Source organism: Ptychodera flava, chromosome 5 (assembly GCF_041260155.1).
Source record: "Ptychodera flava strain L36383 chromosome 5, AS_Pfla_20210202, whole genome shotgun sequence".
Lineage (NCBI taxonomy): Eukaryota > Metazoa > Hemichordata > Enteropneusta > Ptychoderidae > Ptychodera > Ptychodera flava.
The window spans coordinates 42,661,175-42,681,567 of NC_091932.1; the positions used below are offsets into that span (position 1 = coordinate 42,661,175).

General features: G+C 37.1%; 2 protein-coding genes across 4 annotated transcripts in view; one reads left to right on the top strand and one right to left on the bottom strand.

Annotated features, from left to right (window-relative positions):
- Positions 1-12,741, top strand: part of LOC139134014 (ATP-dependent RNA helicase DDX24-like) — a 23,622-nt gene extending 10,881 nt beyond the window's left edge. Inside the window, exons 6-15 of the mRNA XM_070700849.1 lie at positions 109-219; positions 1,291-1,409; positions 2,896-3,011; positions 3,559-3,680; positions 7,406-7,687; positions 9,007-9,124; positions 9,795-9,972; positions 10,792-10,856; positions 11,526-11,624; positions 12,465-12,741. Coding sequence (XP_070556950.1) covers positions 109-219; positions 1,291-1,409; positions 2,896-3,011; positions 3,559-3,680; positions 7,406-7,687; positions 9,007-9,124; positions 9,795-9,972; positions 10,792-10,856; positions 11,526-11,624; positions 12,465-12,601 — 1,347 coding nt within the window. The 3' untranslated portion in view covers positions 12,602-12,741. The remainder of the gene's footprint in view (positions 1-108; positions 220-1,290; positions 1,410-2,895; positions 3,012-3,558; positions 3,681-7,405; positions 7,688-9,006; positions 9,125-9,794; positions 9,973-10,791; positions 10,857-11,525; positions 11,625-12,464) is intronic.
- A 1,795-nt stretch (positions 12,742-14,536) lies between these two features.
- Positions 14,537-20,393, bottom strand: part of LOC139134016 (nucleolar protein 58-like) — a 28,964-nt gene continuing 23,107 nt past the window's right edge. For all 3 annotated transcript variants that reach the window (XM_070700851.1, XM_070700852.1, XM_070700850.1), the window contains exon 4: positions 14,537-17,723. In XM_070700851.1, coding sequence (XP_070556952.1) covers positions 16,922-17,723 — 802 coding nt within the window. In that variant the 3' untranslated portion in view covers positions 14,537-16,921. The remainder of the gene's footprint in view (positions 17,724-20,393) is intronic.

A 20,393-nucleotide genomic window follows, 5' to 3' on the forward strand; every position in this document is an offset into this window, starting at 1 on the left:
CGATGGCAATACATTTGCTTCTAAAGTCTTACGTTCTTAGAACCATTTGGATGATACTGCAATATATCTGTCACCATGTTATAACACTTTCCCTTGTTTGATTTTCAGATTGCTGTGATTGTTGGAGGAATGTCAGCTCAGAAGCAAGAAAGAGTCCTCAAAAAGAAACCACAGATTGTCATAGGAACGCCTGGAAGATTATGGGAATTGATACAACAGGTACAGTGTTCTTTGAGCAGTGTTGTATGATTGAGTAAATTAATGAAATGACCAAAGCAATACTGTGTCCTCTAAATTACATGGCCCACATTATATCTAGGGTACAGATAAATACTCAATCCTCAATCCCAAGTTCTCACATCAGCTTCTGTTGATATTGGCTATTTATGTTTTGTAAGTATTTTACATTGTCCTTCTTTCAAAGTTGTGTCCAGTTAATTAAATAAAGAGAGATAAAGCATATATAAAACTTTGCCCCTTTGAATGTATTTGCATGTAGTTATTCAAATTGATGAGAGATAAAGCATACCAAAAACCTGCTCCTTTGAGTGTATTTGCATGCATATACCTTTGTGTGGTCAAGTCATCGAAAATAAGTGTATCCTAAGGACTAAAACAATAATGACTGTGATATACACTGTCTTCAAGGTTAGTGCTGTAAACATGTCTCATTTCTATCCTAACAAAACATGTATGTTTTTAGGTCTAAAGAAGTTCAAGTCTATTAAAAGTATTGTCTGTTTTTGCTAATGTTAACCCAGCTTTACCTGTCATACCATACGAGCCTGACTGGAAAAGGGTTGATTGCAAATACTATGAGTTTGTGATGGTGAGAGGAAGAGCGCCTCAGGTGACAATAGTTGAGCAATAGTTGTGCTTAAGATAGTATTCGCCTTGAAAGTGAAAGACTTAAACTTTTGCTCAAAATTTCCAAAATGAAACTTTCAACTATTGTCTTACCAAATTAACAATAAAAATTGGGGTCACCGTGCAAAGTTTAGAACTAGCGAACAAATTACCCAATATTTTGCGATATTTGAAATTCAAAATGGCCACCATTCATGTGTTAACTCTATGGGAAAAAGTTAAATATTTTTCGAAAACTAAGACAGTGAAAGTTCAAGTGGTAAAACAGAAAATAATTGTGGAAATTTGAGTGTGAATATCTGTCCCCAAAGTGCGTTCTTCCTTAAAGTATATCTGCTAGTGAATTAGAGAGTCAGTGAATTTATTTATTGGTAATCTGATCTTATAAAATTTTATATAATGTAAATCTTTTTGCCTTTGCAGCATGAACCACATCTTCGCACAGTCAATAGAGTGAAATATCTTGTGCTTGATGAAGCTGACAGAATGGTTGAGAAAGGACACTTTGAAGAGCTGTCGCTGCTTCTAGATCTGATCAATGGGTGAGATGAAAAAAACTTCCGCACAAATTTTTCTGTTATGAATATGTTCAGTTGATTGTGAATTTTCATGACCATTTCTAGTTAATTAATAAACTTCTACTGCCTGAATTACGTTCTATTGAGTTTCCCAGATTATATATTTGACAGTTGCAACTTTCAGTGATAACATTTTGTCTTCTATAAATTTGCAACTCATTTGTGCTTTAGCTTCAAACCTTCAACGTTTATGCTCGCTTGTATAGTACAAAATTCACAGTTATTGTCCATAAATCTCATATTTAAAAGTTTTGGCTCATTCATAAGTTTCTATTCTTTGGTTTACAAAGCTAAACTAAACTGTCTGTGCATACCTTTTCTGTAACATTTAGTTACAAACACTGATCTTATTCCTAACTTTACATAAACTCTTACCAAATTCAACCACTTTGGCCTATATTGTATGACTTTCCATTGCTTGAGTTGATCCCTGCTCAAGTATTATTTTTTGTTACCTCAAAATTTAGTAATTATTTTCTTCTTTATTCTTCTTTATTTTCTTCTTATTTTCTCCAAAATTCTGTTTGATTCTAATCTGTTGTTCAGATTTTCAGTTGTGAAAATTCACTGTTTGCTAATGAAATACTTTGTGAACTTAACTACAAAGTGATACAGTGCCACCACCCACCCTGCAATTGTGGACTCCTTAGAATACTCTCAATCAACACTATTACAGTCCTTTGAAATATCAGGCGCTAGGGTTTTACCATACCAAAGCAATGATATTTTGTTGATTTTGCCCTTTTCCTTTTCCTTGTGAAGGTACAAGGTCAGATATTGATAAATTACACCACGATAGCCGTGTTGCAGCCAGGACATGCCCTTGCAACAATGTCCACAAAAGAGAATCCGTTGTCCCACATTCTTGTGTACTGCGGGTCACTTTGGGCTCACCCATGAGTGGACTGTGTCGGGTGTAGTCTGCAAATAATATCTGATACTGAGAGTGGCCTGTGTTTTGCAAAAGTATTATGATGCTTATATTTACGAACTTCCAGAGATATGATTACAATTAATTAAAATGCTGTACTTCATATTATAAATTGCTTATTGTCTGCCTGAACTCTGATTGGCAACAGACACAGTGTACCTCTACAATTGCTTGCCTAAAATGTAAAAATCATGACGGGGTCCAGGTACCTTGAATTTTGTTTTGTGAAACTAATTTTTAACAAAATAAGACAAATTTTGATTGACATTGATGCATATTGTCCCCAAAATGTGCAAAATGTCCCCAAAATAAAAGGTAGTGGGACACAGTGTCGCCTGGTTTAAAATCAACACTGCAATAGTACTTTAAAACTGTTTCAAATATGAAAATGACTGTACATCAAGGTTTAGCTCCATGTTCAGCTGTAAATCTCCTCATGACATAAATTACCAGGTTGGGGTCAGGGTTCAAAGGGTGAAGGTCATTCTTTGACTGAGATTGCTCTGTTTGAATTTGCAGCACTGAAATGAAAAGACAGATGTTTGTCTTCTCAGCGACACTGACCATGGTACATCTTGGACCTCAGAGAAAACTGATGAAAAAGAAATATGACCTGAACAAAGAACAGAAGCTAGGTAAAGACAACATAAATACAAATATCACCATACAGTATTGCTTTAGACAATCAGGTTTTCTATGGCTGTAAGTTACAAAGTGATTGTAAAACCAAATTTTATAATACAAGACTACCCTGTGTATTCCAATCACCCAAAGTGATTGGAAGTATTTTGAACTGTAGGAAAGCAATGCAGATTTGTATCGTCCTGCCACATGGGAGTAGTAGCTTGCACACTTGACGTTGTAAAAGAATGTAAAAATGAACTGAAAACTGGTCAGCTGTTGATGTCTCTGTAATGTGGCCCCAATAATGATGAATATGGTATACTGAAATACATCAAAATATGTGAATTGGCAGACACTTTCTATTGGCTTAGACACGTCATGTGACACAGTTACATCATCTCACCACAGTACTCAAGCATAGAAACTAAAAAGCCAAACAATTTATTTGTAGAATGTAGTGTTTGTGTTTCCGTAGAATTAGAATATTAAAATCAATATGTCTATGAAGGTTTCATCATAAATAATATTGTGATGAAATTTGTTGTTTATGTCCATCAGAATCTCTTATTTACCAAATTGGCATCCGAGAAAATCACATGAAAGTGGTTGACCTTACCAAGAAAGAACTGACTGTTGAAACATTGACGGAAGCCAGGATAAACTGTACTCTGGAAGAAAAGGTATGATATGTTTTAACATCATGTCTTGTCATGAGTATTGTAGACTCTCTCACAGTCCCCTGCTGGATCTGAAAACTGACATAGCTTCACTGGCTACGTCACTCACGAACCTGACTATGCCGGCTTGACTTGAGCCAGGCTATACCAGCCACAGTATAGTGCTTATTTATTAGTCCCCGCGGACGAAGTCCGGCGGGGACTTATAGATTGGGTCCCGTCCGTCCGTCCGTCCGTCCGCGTCATCAACAGTTTCTCAGACACTGCTGAACCAATTTTGTTCAAACTCAGCACAAAGGCATAGCACTATGACCTACAGATGCATGTCGATTTATTTTGTGATACGATCCAATATGGCTGCGAGGCGGCATTTTGTTGTGATTTTTCATGTCTTTGGACCATAACTCAAACATCCTTGAACAGATTCTGTTCAAACTTGGCACAAAGGCATAACACTATGGCTTTTATATCCATATTAAATTATATCACGATACGATCCAATAGGGCGCGAGGCGGCCATTTTGTTGCGATTTTTCTTGTCTTTGGACCATAACTCAGACATCCTTGAACATATTCTGTTCAACCATGGCACAAAGGCATAACACTATGGCCTACATGTGCATGTCAAATTATTTTGCGAACAATCCAACATGGCCGCGAGGCGGCCATTTTGTTTGCGATTTTTTCATGTCTTTGAGCCATAACTCAAATATCCTTGAACCGATTCTGTTCAAACTTTGCACAAAGGCATAACACTATGGCCTACATATGCTTGTCAAATTATATTGCGATACGATCCAATATGGGCGCGAGGCGGCCATTTTGTTGCGATCTTTCATGTCTTTGGATCATAACTCAGACATCCTTGAACAGATTCTGTTCAAACTTGGCACAAAGGCATAACACTATGGCTTTTATATCCATATTAAATTATATCACGATACGATCCAATATGGGCGCGAGGCGGCCATTTTGTTGCGATTTTTCATGTCTTTGGACCATAACTCAAATATCCTTGAACCGATTCTGTTCAAACTTTGCACAAAGGCATAACACTATGGCCTATGCTTGTCAAATTATATTGCGATACGATCCAATATGGGCGTGAGGCGGCCATTTTGTTGGGATCTTTCATGTTTTTGGATCATAACTCAGACATCCTTGAACAGATTCTGTTAAAACTTGGCACAAAGGCATAACACTATGGCCTTCATGTGCATGTAAAATTATTTTGCGATACGATCCAATATGGGCGTGAGGCAGCCATTTTGTTGCGATTTTTCATGTCTTTGGACCATAACTCAGACATCCTTGAACCGATTCTGTTCAAATTGGCACAAAAGCTAAACATTATGCCCTTCATATGAACGCCACTTTATTTCATGATATGATCCAATATGGCCGACAGGCGTCCATTTTTTTGCGATTTTCTCATGTCTCTGAACCAAACTCAACATCCTTGAACTGATTTTGTTCAAACTTGGCACAAAGGCAAAGCACTTTGGCATACATATGCATGTATCAATTAACCTTGCGATAGGATCCAATATGGCTGCAGAACTGCCATTTTGTTGGAATTTTGCATGTCTTTGAAGCATAATTCAAAGGTCATTAAACCCTTTTGTCCAAACTTGGCACAATGGCACACATACATGTATACATGTCAATTTACTTCGTGACATGTTCCAATATGGCTGCCAGATTGTCATTTTTGGATTTTTTCATGTCTTTGAGGCTTAATCATATGCAAATATTCCTTATCCAATGTTGTTGAGACTTGGTACAAAGATAAAGTACTATGGCATACTTATGCATGTCTACTAATTTTGTGCTACGATCCAAATGGTCAATAGACAGCCATTTGATTTCAATTTTATAAACATAGGTCACTGTCCTTCAATGGACTGATTTTGTTTAAACGTGATATGGCTGCATTCTTGTGCACATTAATTTGTTTCATTATTAATTTGTTTCATTATATGATCCAAAATGGCTGATTACAACAACATACCCGATCCCATACCATTTCTAAAATTCCACCAAACCATGTGTATAGTATGTGCCATCATGACACTAGAGGCAGTGAGGGCATCGTTATGTGTGATGTAATCAAAAGTTCCTTTAGTGGTCAACACCGGCAGAGATGAGTCTTTTATTGAACGTTCCTCAGATTACTTTATTATGCAAGTCACAGGCCTGATGCACCCGTTGCATCAATGTCATTCCACAGCTACCTAGACACCAAAGATTATAACAAAATGGACAAGCGGGGACTGTGTCATCAACGATGACTTGTTTATTATTACTTTATTTCAGACTTTCAAAAACGTCCATAAGAAATAAAAGATTAAAAAACAGATAAAAAAATGTTCATGACAAGACATCACACAGTAAAATAAAGCACAATTAATATAAAATATTTGCCTAGTGGGCTTGAAGTCCATTAAAGTGCATGTCACATGCAAGAAGTCGATAAATCAGAACATTTTTACTTCTTTGCAAACGAGCACTAAAGTTGTACGCTGTTCTCCTCCTTAAAACTTAGAAACAGTTTACTGAATGTTGAACGAACACCTTTGAGGCACTGGTGTATCTTGGATAGCCAAACAATCTACGAAATGCATTGTTGTGACACACAATGATGCTACGAATGGCACTTGCATTAAAATCGAACCATAAGTAATTGCAGTAAATGTTATTACAAAACACATTAAAAAGACAATATTTAACATCAACCAAACAGGAGTAAAACTTTCTGAGAAGCATATGATGAGAAGCTTAGCCAATGCGGGACCATGAGAGAGTCTCAGATTTGTGTAATTGAGACATCACGGAACCTTTTACAACCGTCCTTGTTAGCAGCGAAAACTTTCAAAGGTGAACATATGTCTACTGCAGCTTGTTAGCAGTGAAAACTTTCAAAGGTGAACATACCGGTATGTCTACTGTAGCTTTTAAAGGGTCAGTAGATAAAACTTTTGAAAATTTTTTCACGTTTTTTGATTGTAAAACAGTTTCTCACTGTACCCTCCAAAACATGCTGAGATACACAGTATTCAGCCTGTCAACACAGTCTGGTCCAGAATAGAATTCAAATGTACACAATAACAGTGCAATTAACTCATATATACACTGCATTGACAAGGTAAATATGCAGATGTTTCAACTAATTTAGGGAGTAGAACAAGAAATTGCAATTGTCATCAAAAATAAAAAAGGTGAGAAAATCATGAAAATTTAATGCTACAAACACTTTAACATAGCTGCTTTGATGTGGTATCCTGAGAATATCTGGATGTAGAGGGGATGTCTTTCCATCATTTTCAAAAGCTTGGAAGTCTCGGCTTCTATCTTCTCGGTACTTAGTGGAGATGTGTCGGAGGTCAAAAGTCTACTCTTGGTGTTCAATATCACTGACTTTCAATGTTCCAAAGTTATGCCATTATTCATGCAATGATAACAATGTTCAAAGGAAAACCAGTGCAAGCGATTCCGAATAATCACTGAAGTCGACAAAGTGGATCTTACTAGCTACTATTTATATTGCTTATTGAAAAATTGGTCAAAATGAAATTTTGAATAAACTAATTGTTTGACATCACCAACCAACCCACAATCCAGCCATCAAGCTATTCGGCAAACTAATTGACCTAGTGAAAAAGTAAAAAAATCTGTACACTCTCAATCACATTGTTCATAATTCCAATAATGTTTCTTTTTCATTCCAGGACTATTATTTGTTTTATTTCCTGCTTCAATATCCAGGACGGACATTGGTATTCACAAACAGCATAGATTGTATTCGCCGTCTAGTTTCCATCTTCACACTCCTTGGAAAAAGACCTCTCCCACTTCACGCCAACATGCATCAGAAACAAAGACTGAAGAATCTGGAGAGGTTCTCATCAGATGCAAAGGGGTTGCTACTGGCAACAGATGTAGCTGCCAGAGGACTTGATATTCCAAATGTTCAACATGTGGTCCATTACCAGATACCAAGGACTGCTGAAGTAATTAATTCAAAACAATGTAGTAAAATACATTTAGTTACCCTCTGAATTTATTCCAAGTCTCCTGTGATGAATATTTCCATCAAAATGTTGTATTTCATCAAAATGTTGACATGGAATCTCAATAGAAGGATGAGTCTTGATTTGGATATTTTTCAGTTTTGATGTTTAAGAAATTTCGTGTTACATTTTGTATCCTGTGATAAGTACAAAAACATGTGGAAAATGTTTGTAAACTCCATGTCCTCCGTGTCCTCCAAGGCTCTTTAGGAGGCCAATGTTATCACTATGTGTCTGTCTGTCTGTGTCAGAGAAACACAGAGAGAGAGAAAGAGAGAGACAGAGAGAGACAGAGAGAGAGACAGAGAGAGAGAGACTGAGACTCTCTCTGTTTCATTCATCTGCTTGCCGTGACTTGAAAACAACATTCACAGGTGATACCTACCGGTAGATGTAAATGCTTAAAGCTGCAATTTCAATCCCAGGTTCTCGCATTAGTGGAGTTCTCCTCCCAGTCAAACACTTGGCCAGTACGATGTTTGATTTCTATAACATTAATTACACAAACTGATCTCAACCTTTTGTCACCTTTTTGCAATCCTGCAAACAGTTTATACAAGCGTTTGATTTACTGTCGGTTAAAATCGCAAACTGTCATTGATTCCCCACCACCAACGCTCGAATTTCCTAAAAATCGCCTTCCCGTCGCGTTAGAATTTGAATATAACCACAGAGTTTGATCGGCAGCAGCTTCGCGCTAACCGCTTGGCAGTCTGTCTACGTTTTTGCGGCCGAAAAAAACTAAAAAGTGGCATTTTCTGGAGGTGGTGCCTATCTGGCATCCACTTGCACAATGAACGCCGCCATAGCTTTGCGTCCTTTTAAAGGGAGGCTCCGCCTTTAAGTAGAGTGGTATCATTACCATCATGCCTTGTTTTCATTCTGGTGAATGTTCAAAAATCTTTTCATCATATCTACTAAATTTTACAAGACTGGATTCCCTTTGTTAGCAGTGATTGTTTTACTTCCAAGCATAACACATGCCTGTAATGTTTTTGTCCCGTGCATGTTAACCTTCACAGCATGTCTTTGTGACAGCTAATGAAATTCATCTTGATAGCTTCTTGACACAAATTGACATCTAAACAGCTCAGATTTTGTTTTGGTTCTTGATATGAAATTTTCAGACTTTCAGAATCATGCAAAGTAATGTCATTTAGGAATCAGTGGTAGTCCAATGTACTGACTCAAAGCCTATCTTTACAGGTATATGTCCTCAGTGGTAGTCCAATGTACTGACTCAAAGCCTATCTTTACAGGTATATGTCCATCGAAGTGGTCGCACAGCTAGAGCATCAAAGGCAGGGTTGAGCTTGGCGTTGATTGGTGCAGACGATATGGCCAACTACAAAAGACTTTGTAAAACTTTAAGTAAAGGTAAGTTAATTGATCACATATACATTCCTCTGTGAGAAGACTAAAGCAATCATTTGCTATGATCAGTGACAACGAGAATTTTGTTGTAGTTCTGCACCTCTCTCTTTGCATTATGTTTAATGGAACTCCTATAGATAGTATTCTTAGCTGTTGATCAACCAACCAACGCTACAACAGTTTCCAGACACAATGACAGATAATATCGAGAGCAAGAACTTTATTGACAAGATGTTTCATTCAACATTCAGGATCTCATATGTAAACCTTTGAGAATAAATAGATGTGAAAAAATAATGAGTTGCTGTGTATTGACAAAATTTTCTGCACAAGATAATATCCTCTGCCTTTCCATGCCAGGAAGTACTCATGTTTCTAAAAGTATTCACAATGATATCAATATATATCATGTATCCAGCTTAAAAACATCAGGCATGCTATGTACATATATTCACTTGATCTACATTCAAGATTGATTTTGGGAGATCTTTGTAATTTGCCATAATCTGATTGCTTGAATGAATGCCAGTCAAAACTCAAAATTCCAGATAAGTTTCATTTTACAAGTCAATAAATTGTACTGATTGTTGGATGAGTGGCTTGTACAGAAAAATACTGAGCTTGAGATAGTTTGTACCACATTACATTGTTTTCTGTCTTTTATACAAACCAGATGAAGATATTCCGGTGTTTCCGATAGAAATGAGGTACCTCACAGCTGTCAAGGAAAGAGTTAATGCAGCAAGAACACTGGATAAAATGGACCATCAGTTTATGAAAAAGAAACATCACAATGACTGGTTTTCCAAGACTGCAAAAGAACTTGACATTGACCTTGATGAAGATCTTTGGTATCCTTTTAAAAATAGCTTTATCTGGAAGTGTACTTTACATTCCTTATGATCAGATAGATGATCGGCGACTTTTTTCATCCAAATTGCGTGAAAGCACTGATTAGCACAGCATTGAAATAGGTGTTGATCAACATTTTTGAAAGTTCAGTGTTTCGTAAAAGGCTGCATACGGTTACATTTTGAATGATGCTGAGGCCATGTACACAGTTTTACATTGTTTGTATGTACAGTGTATCAGTGTGCCCACTAAGATATTTCACCATGTCATTACACAAGGTGAAGCTTCATGATGGATGGAAATTACAAATAATTTAACGTGTTATTGACACAGCCGTAAAAGCACACAAAATTTAGTTTTCTTCAAATGACTCAAAAAATGTTCCCACTTCCCTAAGAGGGTACACTGCATTGTTTCTGTATTGCCATGGCGATCAGTTCAAATGTAACCACATGCAGACATTTATAACATAGTGTACCTAACAAAAAATTGTCCAATGTCTATTTCATTGCTGTTCTTATGTGTGTGTTGTGGATGAAAAAGGTTATATTCCTCATTATGGCTGTTGACTTTGATAGTAGTCATTTTGGATTTAGCAAGCTTAAAGAAGGCAGGCTTTACAACTCCAGTTCAAAATGCAATATTGCTATTTGAATCATTGAACTATCTACCGACATAGATCAATGGTGTTCATGCTTAAATATCACAGTTTTGTATTAAAAAGATGAATCATATAATGCACAACATGTAGCATGCAAATATCAAATTTTGTTAACTGTGATTTCAAATCATAATGGTTTCCTTAAATGAGTGTCCAGTCTTCATGACATGGGTGATAACTTTGAACAAAAGCAACATGAAAGAAAAGTCAAGAAAATGAAAAGTAAGTCTCTGAGTGTTTACCATCTAATTGAAATGATCTGTTAGGTCAACCTGTTGTCTCCCTTGGTAACAAATTGACACCAGAATTATTTATATCCTGTAGTTGACCTCAGCAGTGTTGTGCTGAATATTTCTGCTTTATACCATTCAGCTGCACACAATATCTGTTGAATGGTTTAGATCAATGCCAGCGTGAGCTCTGTGGGCAAGTCCATTGAAATTTTAAGGCACATAGTGGAATAGCGCCCTCAGCGGTTGTTTTGCCAAATTCCATGCCTATTGGTATGATTTTAGAGAACCGTATAGCTCCATGTATTATCACAGAATTCTACAGCTATCTTTCACAACTGTCTATATTTTGATTCAAGCACACAATAATCTTTGCAAGAATGTTTGAAATCTCAGCTTAAGCCAAACAAGCATCACTGCAGATATTTCAAAATTCCAAGGTTGGCAATTTCTTATCATGGGATGAGCAAACAATCTGAAAGTGAATTAAGAGGTCTGATGGAAATAAATCAAATGACTAAAAGATATTAAAAGCTTGACAAGGGACATGCTTTGTTTCAGTTAACCTGTGTGTATATGATTCTATTACATACATGAGTACAAACATCCTCTGTATTTTCTTACTGACATGGGTGTTACTATTTTCCTTCCAATATTACAGTGGATTTGAAAGCAATGTTACAGAGGCCAGTATTCCCTAAAGGCTTTTCAGCATTGTTTCCAACATTAGGTGGCCATCTCAACATACCAAAGACATACAGTAAGTTGACTTCTATATCACATCACACTAAAGCGTAGATCTGCCAAAGAATCATATGCCCTACACCCTTGCCCATCTTCCACTGGATGGTGCAATCTTTCAGGCCAATGAATACTCTCCACTGATATGACTCACTATCCAGTCATTTGCATATTCAAACAATGCTTGGTAATAAACCTGGCATAAATAAAATTACCATACATCATATGTACATCTACCATTGAGAACAATAGGATTTTGTGTACACAAAAAAACCATACTGAAAACCCATTCCGTAACATTTACTATTTCCATGTGCCCCAACTCCTTGTTGCTGTATCCTTATGTTCACTGTTGAATGGTTACAAGGGACCCATTACACGAGTGCCAGACTACATCTCACGTTCTGTACGTGTGTAGTGCCAAGGCTATCCAGAAGCGTGTTAATGTCCAAGATAGCGTTCCACTTTGCACTTGCGATATAAATTGGAAGGAAAAATTGTTGACATTGCTCAAAAACATTGCATTGAATATAGCTTGCTAGAAGCAGATTGTTCAGTGCTTGCTTTCATTAATAAATTTATTTGTTAATGGAAAGTGTGTCAATCAGAGTCAGTAAGCTCCTGGAAAATTCTTGAAAGACTTTCAGACATGAAACCCATGATTTCTATAAACAGATGACATTGACAGGGTTGGAATGAAGTTGTAATGTTTGGCAAAACTTTGAGGAATTCAACTTTCGTATCTGTTTCTCAAGTAAAAGATATGAAAGTGAATTACCAGTTATGTATATGTTGTAGGCTGTCACTGGTGGTCAAAGATATCTTGACCACAATGTTGATTTATTTTGTATCTCCACAGATGCAGCTGCAGGGACAACCATGAATGCAATTGACGCTGTCAAACAGGAAAAGAAAGACATGGCTGCATTGATACAGAATGTCAAGTTACCAAGGAAACAGAAACATAAACAGAAAAAACGCAAGAGAGTGAAATGAGAATAGTTGTATTATTTAAGTGCAATTTATAACTTGATATACTGTATTACTCATTGAAGGTAATATTTCACTGATTTGGTCTGTTTTTATTTCACAGGAATAAGAAATTGATTAAAGTTGACTGTAGATCTCAAACAAAATCTTGTTGTATCTATGTATGTACTGGAGATGAAGTTTTCCAAGTAGCTAGAGCAACTGCTACCTCATTAGCATATCTTACTGGCAGACCCCAGATAATATGTCATGAATTCTGGTAGCATATCTGTCTATAGGATGGCTGAACGCTTCTTTGGCTTGTTTTTGAGAACTAACCAGTGTAACTTGCGACTCAAATAATACAAAATTTACAAAAGCTAGTCCCCAAACCACCATTTTGTTCCTTTTAATAGCAGAAATGAAATCAACACAAAAGCTCAGATTTTGAGCATAGTTATACAAATGGTTTTACTGTTTCAACCAATTACATGGCATTTTGTTCCACCGGAAAGTTTGTCAAACTGAAGATGATGCTATTCATGTTAATATTCTACGTATCCGTTTCATAGATGCTTTAGTTAATACACCAACATTATTGCTGCCTGTCAGTGCACAGTTTTTACTCTATTTCTGTTTATCAAAACATGAAATAGCATTTACTTTTATCTTTTCCTGAATGGAATATAATAAAAATATCATGTCACAGCATTTCTTTTATGGTGAGAGCAGTGATTACAATGACAGCATTGTTTCAGAATTTTTGCAATGATTTAGGAATACTTGTAAATGATTTTGGAACCCAGGCACCATTTCTACTGTTCCCTCATCTAGTTGCATTGAAATACCAAGGGGACCGAAGTAAAATTACTTACGAACCATTGCAACATTTCTGCTGTCAACTGGTCTGATTGTTGTGATATATCAAGGAGAACCCTGGGAAGCCCAATAAAATTTTTGTACTCCCTGCCCTCAGTGTGGTAAAATTTGACAAACAAGTACAAGTACCAGGTACAAGGAGAGCTAGCCGTGGACATTTCCATTGAACAGTAAGGGCAAAGTGTGTAGGTGAAGATTTGTATGTTGTAGACTGTGTGACCAGAGGAGACAATGTGATCGATTTGGTTTCAGTCTTTTTTCAGAACTATTCATCTATAGCTTTGATCAGTTGGAATTTTTTTTGTCATGTTCATGATTTAGGCCTCTATATTGATTTTGAGGATCCTAAGATTTGACTATCTCTTCTCTTTTGTGTATCAGTTTCATCGATATCATTTCATCGCAGCGGTCATATCTTGTGAGTTTGCCTTGATCCATTCAGTCATGGCAACAACAAATGTTAGAGTTGAGGGTACAATTGGATAAAGACAAAATGACGTAGAAGAGACATCTATTTATATGTGCAACTGATTCAACTCTGAAATGTCCATGTCTCCATTCACTTGACAAATTTCAAATTGATGGTACATCAAGAATGATGATCTTCATAATGACTGAATGTATGATGATGAACTGATGACATGCCCTAATGTAGTATGTATATAATAATTTATGCCAAGTTCATACACTGACATTGCTCTAACTCTCTGGACGGACACAGGTAAGTGTATTATGGGTAACTATCTGAAAAGTAACAAACCTTTGAAACGTAGAAAAATGAACAGACAAACATAGCCATTTCATTTATTTCATTCAAATCGAGATTCTGCTGGTGGTTGAAAATAAAGAAGATCAAGAAGCTGATTTTATCTTGTACTTGTGTGTTGTTTACTAGTGATTTTGACGAATACACCAATCGAAAACAGTATGGTAGTTTCTGAACGGGTATGAAAAGTAGAACCAAGGTCATATTAATGCTGTAACGTGCATTTCGGTGAATTTTAAGGTCTTGTACCTCAGTCACCGCATGAGGGCGCCACACCGTAAAAAAATCGTTATACTACTTCAGACGGAAGACCAGTATTGTAACAGTCACACTGTTTATTATGTACAATGTTTTTCACTTTTACATATCCTATTTACAGATCAAATAAACAACATATCAAATTATAAACATATCATATTTACAGTGCAAATGTACATCCTTAGTCTGATACAGTCTATTTCTTGTGATCATGATCAAAAATCTAAATTCATAAAACATTGATGCGAAAACATTAAAGCTGTGACGAGTCCAAAGACTTTAGTCTTCTGCTTCTTCAAACAGGGTACTTTAGCAAAACAATGAACAAACAAGCACTTGAATAAGGAGTTGTACAAAAAGCCTTAAGCGTGTAACAACGATCATAATACCGAGATGTTGATTGGTCATTGAAAGTTGCCCTAATTTGAATAATTTAAGATTCAGAATGAGCTGTTATGATGGCAAATTATAGGAGAATAGACGATGATTCTAAATCTTGTGTAAATTATTTGTAATATATGGTATAGCGCCCTGTTATCCATACGTAGTCTGAGCGTCCAAGCAGAAAGATCTAATGTAATTTGGTTTGTCTTTGTGGACGTTTTTCAGTCATAAGATAAAGACACCGACTTGTCCAGCCGTTGAAAGTTCAAGTGCAAACCGAGACAAAAGTGATACAATGTAAGGTAGTCAACGGTGGTATATATCTCCTCAGAGATGAGAGGAATTTAGTGACTGCCCAGACTGAAAGATCTATCGTCGAGGGCGCTCTTCGAGTTCCTGTCGTAGAGCTAGGATAGCGACGGATCTTCCAATCCTGTGATAATTTAGTCAATAACTTTAAAAACAGGGAACGACGAGCTGTGTGCAGATGCAAACTGAAGTTGTAACATAGTAACTTCAGAAAGCTTCATTAAAAGCAAATCATATTGATGCAAATACTAATTTTGCAAAGAAAGTTTCCATCAAGCACGAAAAAGCCTTCATGTCTTCAAACTTTTTGCAGGCATGAGATCAGTCATATCAATGCCACAATGATAAAATTGAAAACCTTGACACGTAAAGCCATTGTACCTATTCTGTGATAAGGAAAATCATAAAAACTATTCGCAAACTTCAAGAATTATACTTAATTATATCAACAATTACAGAGTGTAAGTCTGTGTATATTTTCTGAAGAACATTTGATTTTGTTTTGTCGCAGAATTGTCAATGCAAATCGCAGTGAATGGCACTTCGGCCGAGACCCTCCAAGCAAAATTGTAAACAGGTCGTCCTTTTCGTGTCATTTTTTGTGATTCTAATCTTGAAGGTATGATTTGTCGCCCACAGTGTAAATGTATTACAATCACCATATTTCAAAATATGATGAAAATCTCAACGCATTAAACAAACTATACACGCTTAAATTTAGGCACTAATATTTCAATAGTAATATTTGAAGAATGTAGCAATATCTGATTTGTCTAACTTGTTCATTAAATGCACTTTTCGACCTACGGTGTCAGAAAAATGGTACATTGGAGCTCTAAGTAAAATATATAAGGTTTACACATGAACATTTATCGTACACATACACCTTGGTACCAACGCTGCCTATCGCAAGGGGGACAGTTTACGTAATTTTTACGATTGTCAACTGCGCATTTGTACAAAAATATATATGCGATACGTGTAGAGCATGTCACTAGACAGTGATATTTGATACTAAACCGATGTTCAGGAAGTCTTTGAGTTTCAGGGTTTGAATATACTGTTCAACAAAAGTGTGTGTGTGTGGGGGGGGGGGGGGGGTTAACAGTGTTTTTTGATTGAGTTTTATAGTACTGTGTTTCTACGGGATACATCTTGGATAGGAAGAGCTTGGCTACACAGGAGGACTCTTTTGTGTACCTCAAAGTTTTACGAAGTACTTTGTACTGACAAGCAGGACTTGAGTATAATTCAGTTGAAATTGTCTGTTCATGATACACAGCGCCTAAGACTTTCGATTATTTCTACCCCTGCCAAGGTCAAAGGTCATTCCCGGTAAATTAAGGTAATTCGCGCCTCAAATTGACAGACACACTGTTGCGCAGACTTTTCTAACGAACCATCAACCATTGCCTTGGTAAAAGAAGAGTAGACATCAAGAGTTGCTGTGCGAATTTTTTGTTCACGAGAAAGGAATTACCTAACATTTAGCAATATGTGTAATTCAAAATGGCCGCCAACCCTGAGGCTGGGGAAGAATTAACTTTTAATTTTTAACGAAATCAAGCAGGTAAAAACGTTACTAACTCCAAAGCCTTCGAAATGAGTCCGATCAAGAGATGAGCATGCAAGCTGACAAGAAAATAATGGTAAAAGTTTGAGAGTCCGAATATCTGTCTCCGTGGCGGACTCTACCTGAAGTGAACTGTGTCCCACACCACACCGACCAACTCGCACTTGCCATGAAATCGTCATGACCTTTTCTTATTAGTCGATTTTTTAATAGCCGTAGGTCCTGTGTGCTTGTGGGAAATAGTTCCCCTCCCAGGTTTTAACTCGAGGTCGTTACTGCTTTTACCGGTTGAGTTTTCATCTTTCTCCCCTCTCCCGCCTTTGTCTTTCTTTGTCGCTTTTGCATCGCCCTTTTCCTCTTTCGTCTGTTCTTTTTGTTTTCTAGGTTCAGCATCTTTCGATTTATCTTTTCCTTTTTTTTTGTCGTCTGTCTGTTCGTCGCTTTTCTTATTCTTATTCTCATCTTCATTTGCCTTGTCACTCTTCTTCCCATCTTTGGATTTCTTCTTAGATTTCCCATCCTGCTTTGCGATGACGTCGTCTTCGCTTGTTTGTCCCTTGCTTTGTTTCCCTTGATCGCCAAGTTCCTCAGTCTTGTCTGATATCTTGACGCTCTTTGAAGTCCCTTTCGGGGTTTTGTTGCCGCATTTGTCAGAATTACTGTCTTTCGATGAAACGCCGGATGTGTCGCTCTTCACCGACTTCGAACTTTTTCCAGAGGCCGGTCGGTCAGGTTTTAAGAGATTGTCTGATTTCTCTGGCGAGGGTCGAATTTCTTTGTCTGATTTCAAATTGTCAGTCTTATGTTCTTTTGATCGTTTGCGACGTCTCCTTGGAGAACCTTTCGGTGAAGGTGAAGGTGATTTTCCATCGTCATCAAGGTCTCCCCTCTGTTCCTTCTCCCAGTCAGAATCCTCGTCTTTGATCGGGTGTCCAGTTCTTAGCGCCTTTTGTTTCCTTTCCTGGTATTCAACTTCGGCACTGTATGGAAATATAATTACAAGGAATAAGTAAATCGATCAATCAACTTACATGTAGAGTTTTACCTCTGTCAGTAGATGGAGGCCGATGGTAAGTGAAAACCCAGCAAATGAACCAATCTCACCGATTTACACCATGGAAATAAACGTCCATTTAAAACCCCATTTAATTCATTAAATTTACTGAAAAAGAAAGACTTAAATAAGAATTTCAAAATTACTGGAACGAGACCAGCACATAGTTAAACCTCCTGATATCCATCTGTGTTTCATGCACCGAAAGAAATTATAGAAAACCCGATTTCTGACTTAGGATCTTCGCCTAGTAATTTTATTACATCTACAATTAGTGAATGTTTGACTTAAAGGGCGAGTAGCTGTAACTGTTTTATGATTTACCCCATTTTTGTTTTTATGTTAACTACAGTTTCTTGTTCTAATCTCCACGTCATGTTTAAATACCCTACCTACTATTTAGCTTCAAATGTCAACATAGCGTCTATATGTGTAAAGTTTGTTATTGTTTAAATTTGAATTTCTAGTCTACACCAGAATTCACCTGTCAACAATAACAATGAAGTCTACACCTGCGAAAGGCTGAGTTGACAAGCTGAATACTGTATATATCAACATGTTTTGGGGGGTTGAACAAGAAACTGTAGTTGACACTAAAAATAGAAATAGCGAGAAAAAAATTTAAATTCAAAATCAAAATTTTATACTTCATGCGAGTAAGTACCACTTTCATCCCGATAAAACATTCGTAAATTAGTGTATACTCGTGGGATGTGTCCCTACCACCAAATCAATCAGTTCTCACAATGTTTCTACGATATCAATCGTCTACTTCTTCGATGAAATGAGGGCGAATGGAGAAACCTCTTTCTCACGATCTAAGCTGTTTGACCTTTTTTAGTCTCGTTATCCCATATCACAATTTGATCGATCTTTAGATCTCTTCTTTCCATGATTCAAATTTTACTTTGCCTTTTTATTCACACTTTCGTTCCTTGGTTCGTTTCCAGCAAAACTTTAACCAGCCTTTCTCCATCTTATTCCCTCACAACAATTTACAGCTAAACCTTTCCCCTTTGAATTTTGAGCAGCTCTGATGTTTTCGTCCACGCGGCAGTTCTTCATGAGGCTCAATGAAGACAGTCCGAGTAAAACACTTATCCAATTATGAGGTAAAATTCTGTAAATTACTTTTCTCTGATCAAATCCAAATCATTGATTAATTTTCGTTGGTGGTCGATTTCAAAATCACTGATAGAGCACTTCATCGGAAGGTCCGCCCCTCGGCATCGCCATTCTCGATCGTCGTATAAGCGAGAGCAAGAGCGCCCTCGAGCGACGGACCTTCCTCCGTACATGCGGAGAAAATTAGCATTACGTCGGTGTGATATCGTGTTAGTAGATTGTATAGTAAGCTGGGTTAAATTTGACTATAGTAATTTTGATAAATGATATAATCTGATAATAGTCTCAACGATGAGCTATAAAAAGTAAACGACCTACCAGTCAGGCTTTCCAGACCTCGTCACTTCGCTGGCACAATTGAATCCCAGTAAAGTGCATCGCGGGCATTGGGAACAGACAAGTGAGCAGCGACGCGCTCGCTGCTCCTCCCTCTCGTCTTTTCACATCTTAATTATTATGCATGAAAGAAGTGACGAGGTCTGGAAGGCGAGACTGAGGATCAACGCGACGCAATGTGTACGGTGCAAAACCTGAGCACAAAGCGTTACGTGACCCAGAAAACAGCACCCATGTTGATAGTTAGACATACTATATTACCTATAATATTAAGATCATAGTATACAGACTTTGAAAAAGAAATACGAAGTACCCAATGGGTTGTCTGTATTCTTCTTATATTCCGTTAGAATGAGAAATACAGTCAAAGTTTGGTTTTTTATTACCGCCATACAGATAGAGAGGAGTGAGTGACACAGAACAGGAAGATACGACAGAACAGCGCCGCGCAGCTGTCGCAGCGCCCTCAGCAGTTTCGATCATAGCCAGGAAAGAAGACTTAAACTATTTTAATAAAAAAAGTTTTCGAAAATGTTACTGAGTATTTTCAAAAATTTTGTACGAATTTATTTTTATTGGAAATTAGACTTTCTCGAAGGGTACTGCCAACCATGATTTCTTTGATTGCATTATTGTTAAAATCAACGGTGCTACATGGATTGAAAGGGACGAGTTTTGCTGTGGTTGAAAAAAAACAGCTCTCGCTCCAGGGTCTAAAATCTAACTGCGGTGTTCAAGTTGAATGTTAGTCTTTGTGCAATACCCGTACCCACGTGCATAATTTATCGTTAAACGTGAAGTATTACGTCGCAAAATAGTCTGAGCTATCGTAGTGTGACGGGCTACTTAAGGGGTGCAATGTAAATAAATAAATAAACAAACAAATAAATAAACTAGGGAGACGTAAATAAATAATCACATGTAAATAGGTAAATAGGGGGTGCGGTGTAATTAAATAAATAAATAAATAAATAAATGGGGTGCGATGTTAATAAATGAGTATCAAACAGATGAATAAATAATCACCATGGTGATGATATAGGTGGGGGACTCATACAAAGTGGAAATGATAGAACCAGTTTATTTTGAAATGATATCAACATGTGAAATAAAACCGCGATTTATCGCCTTGACA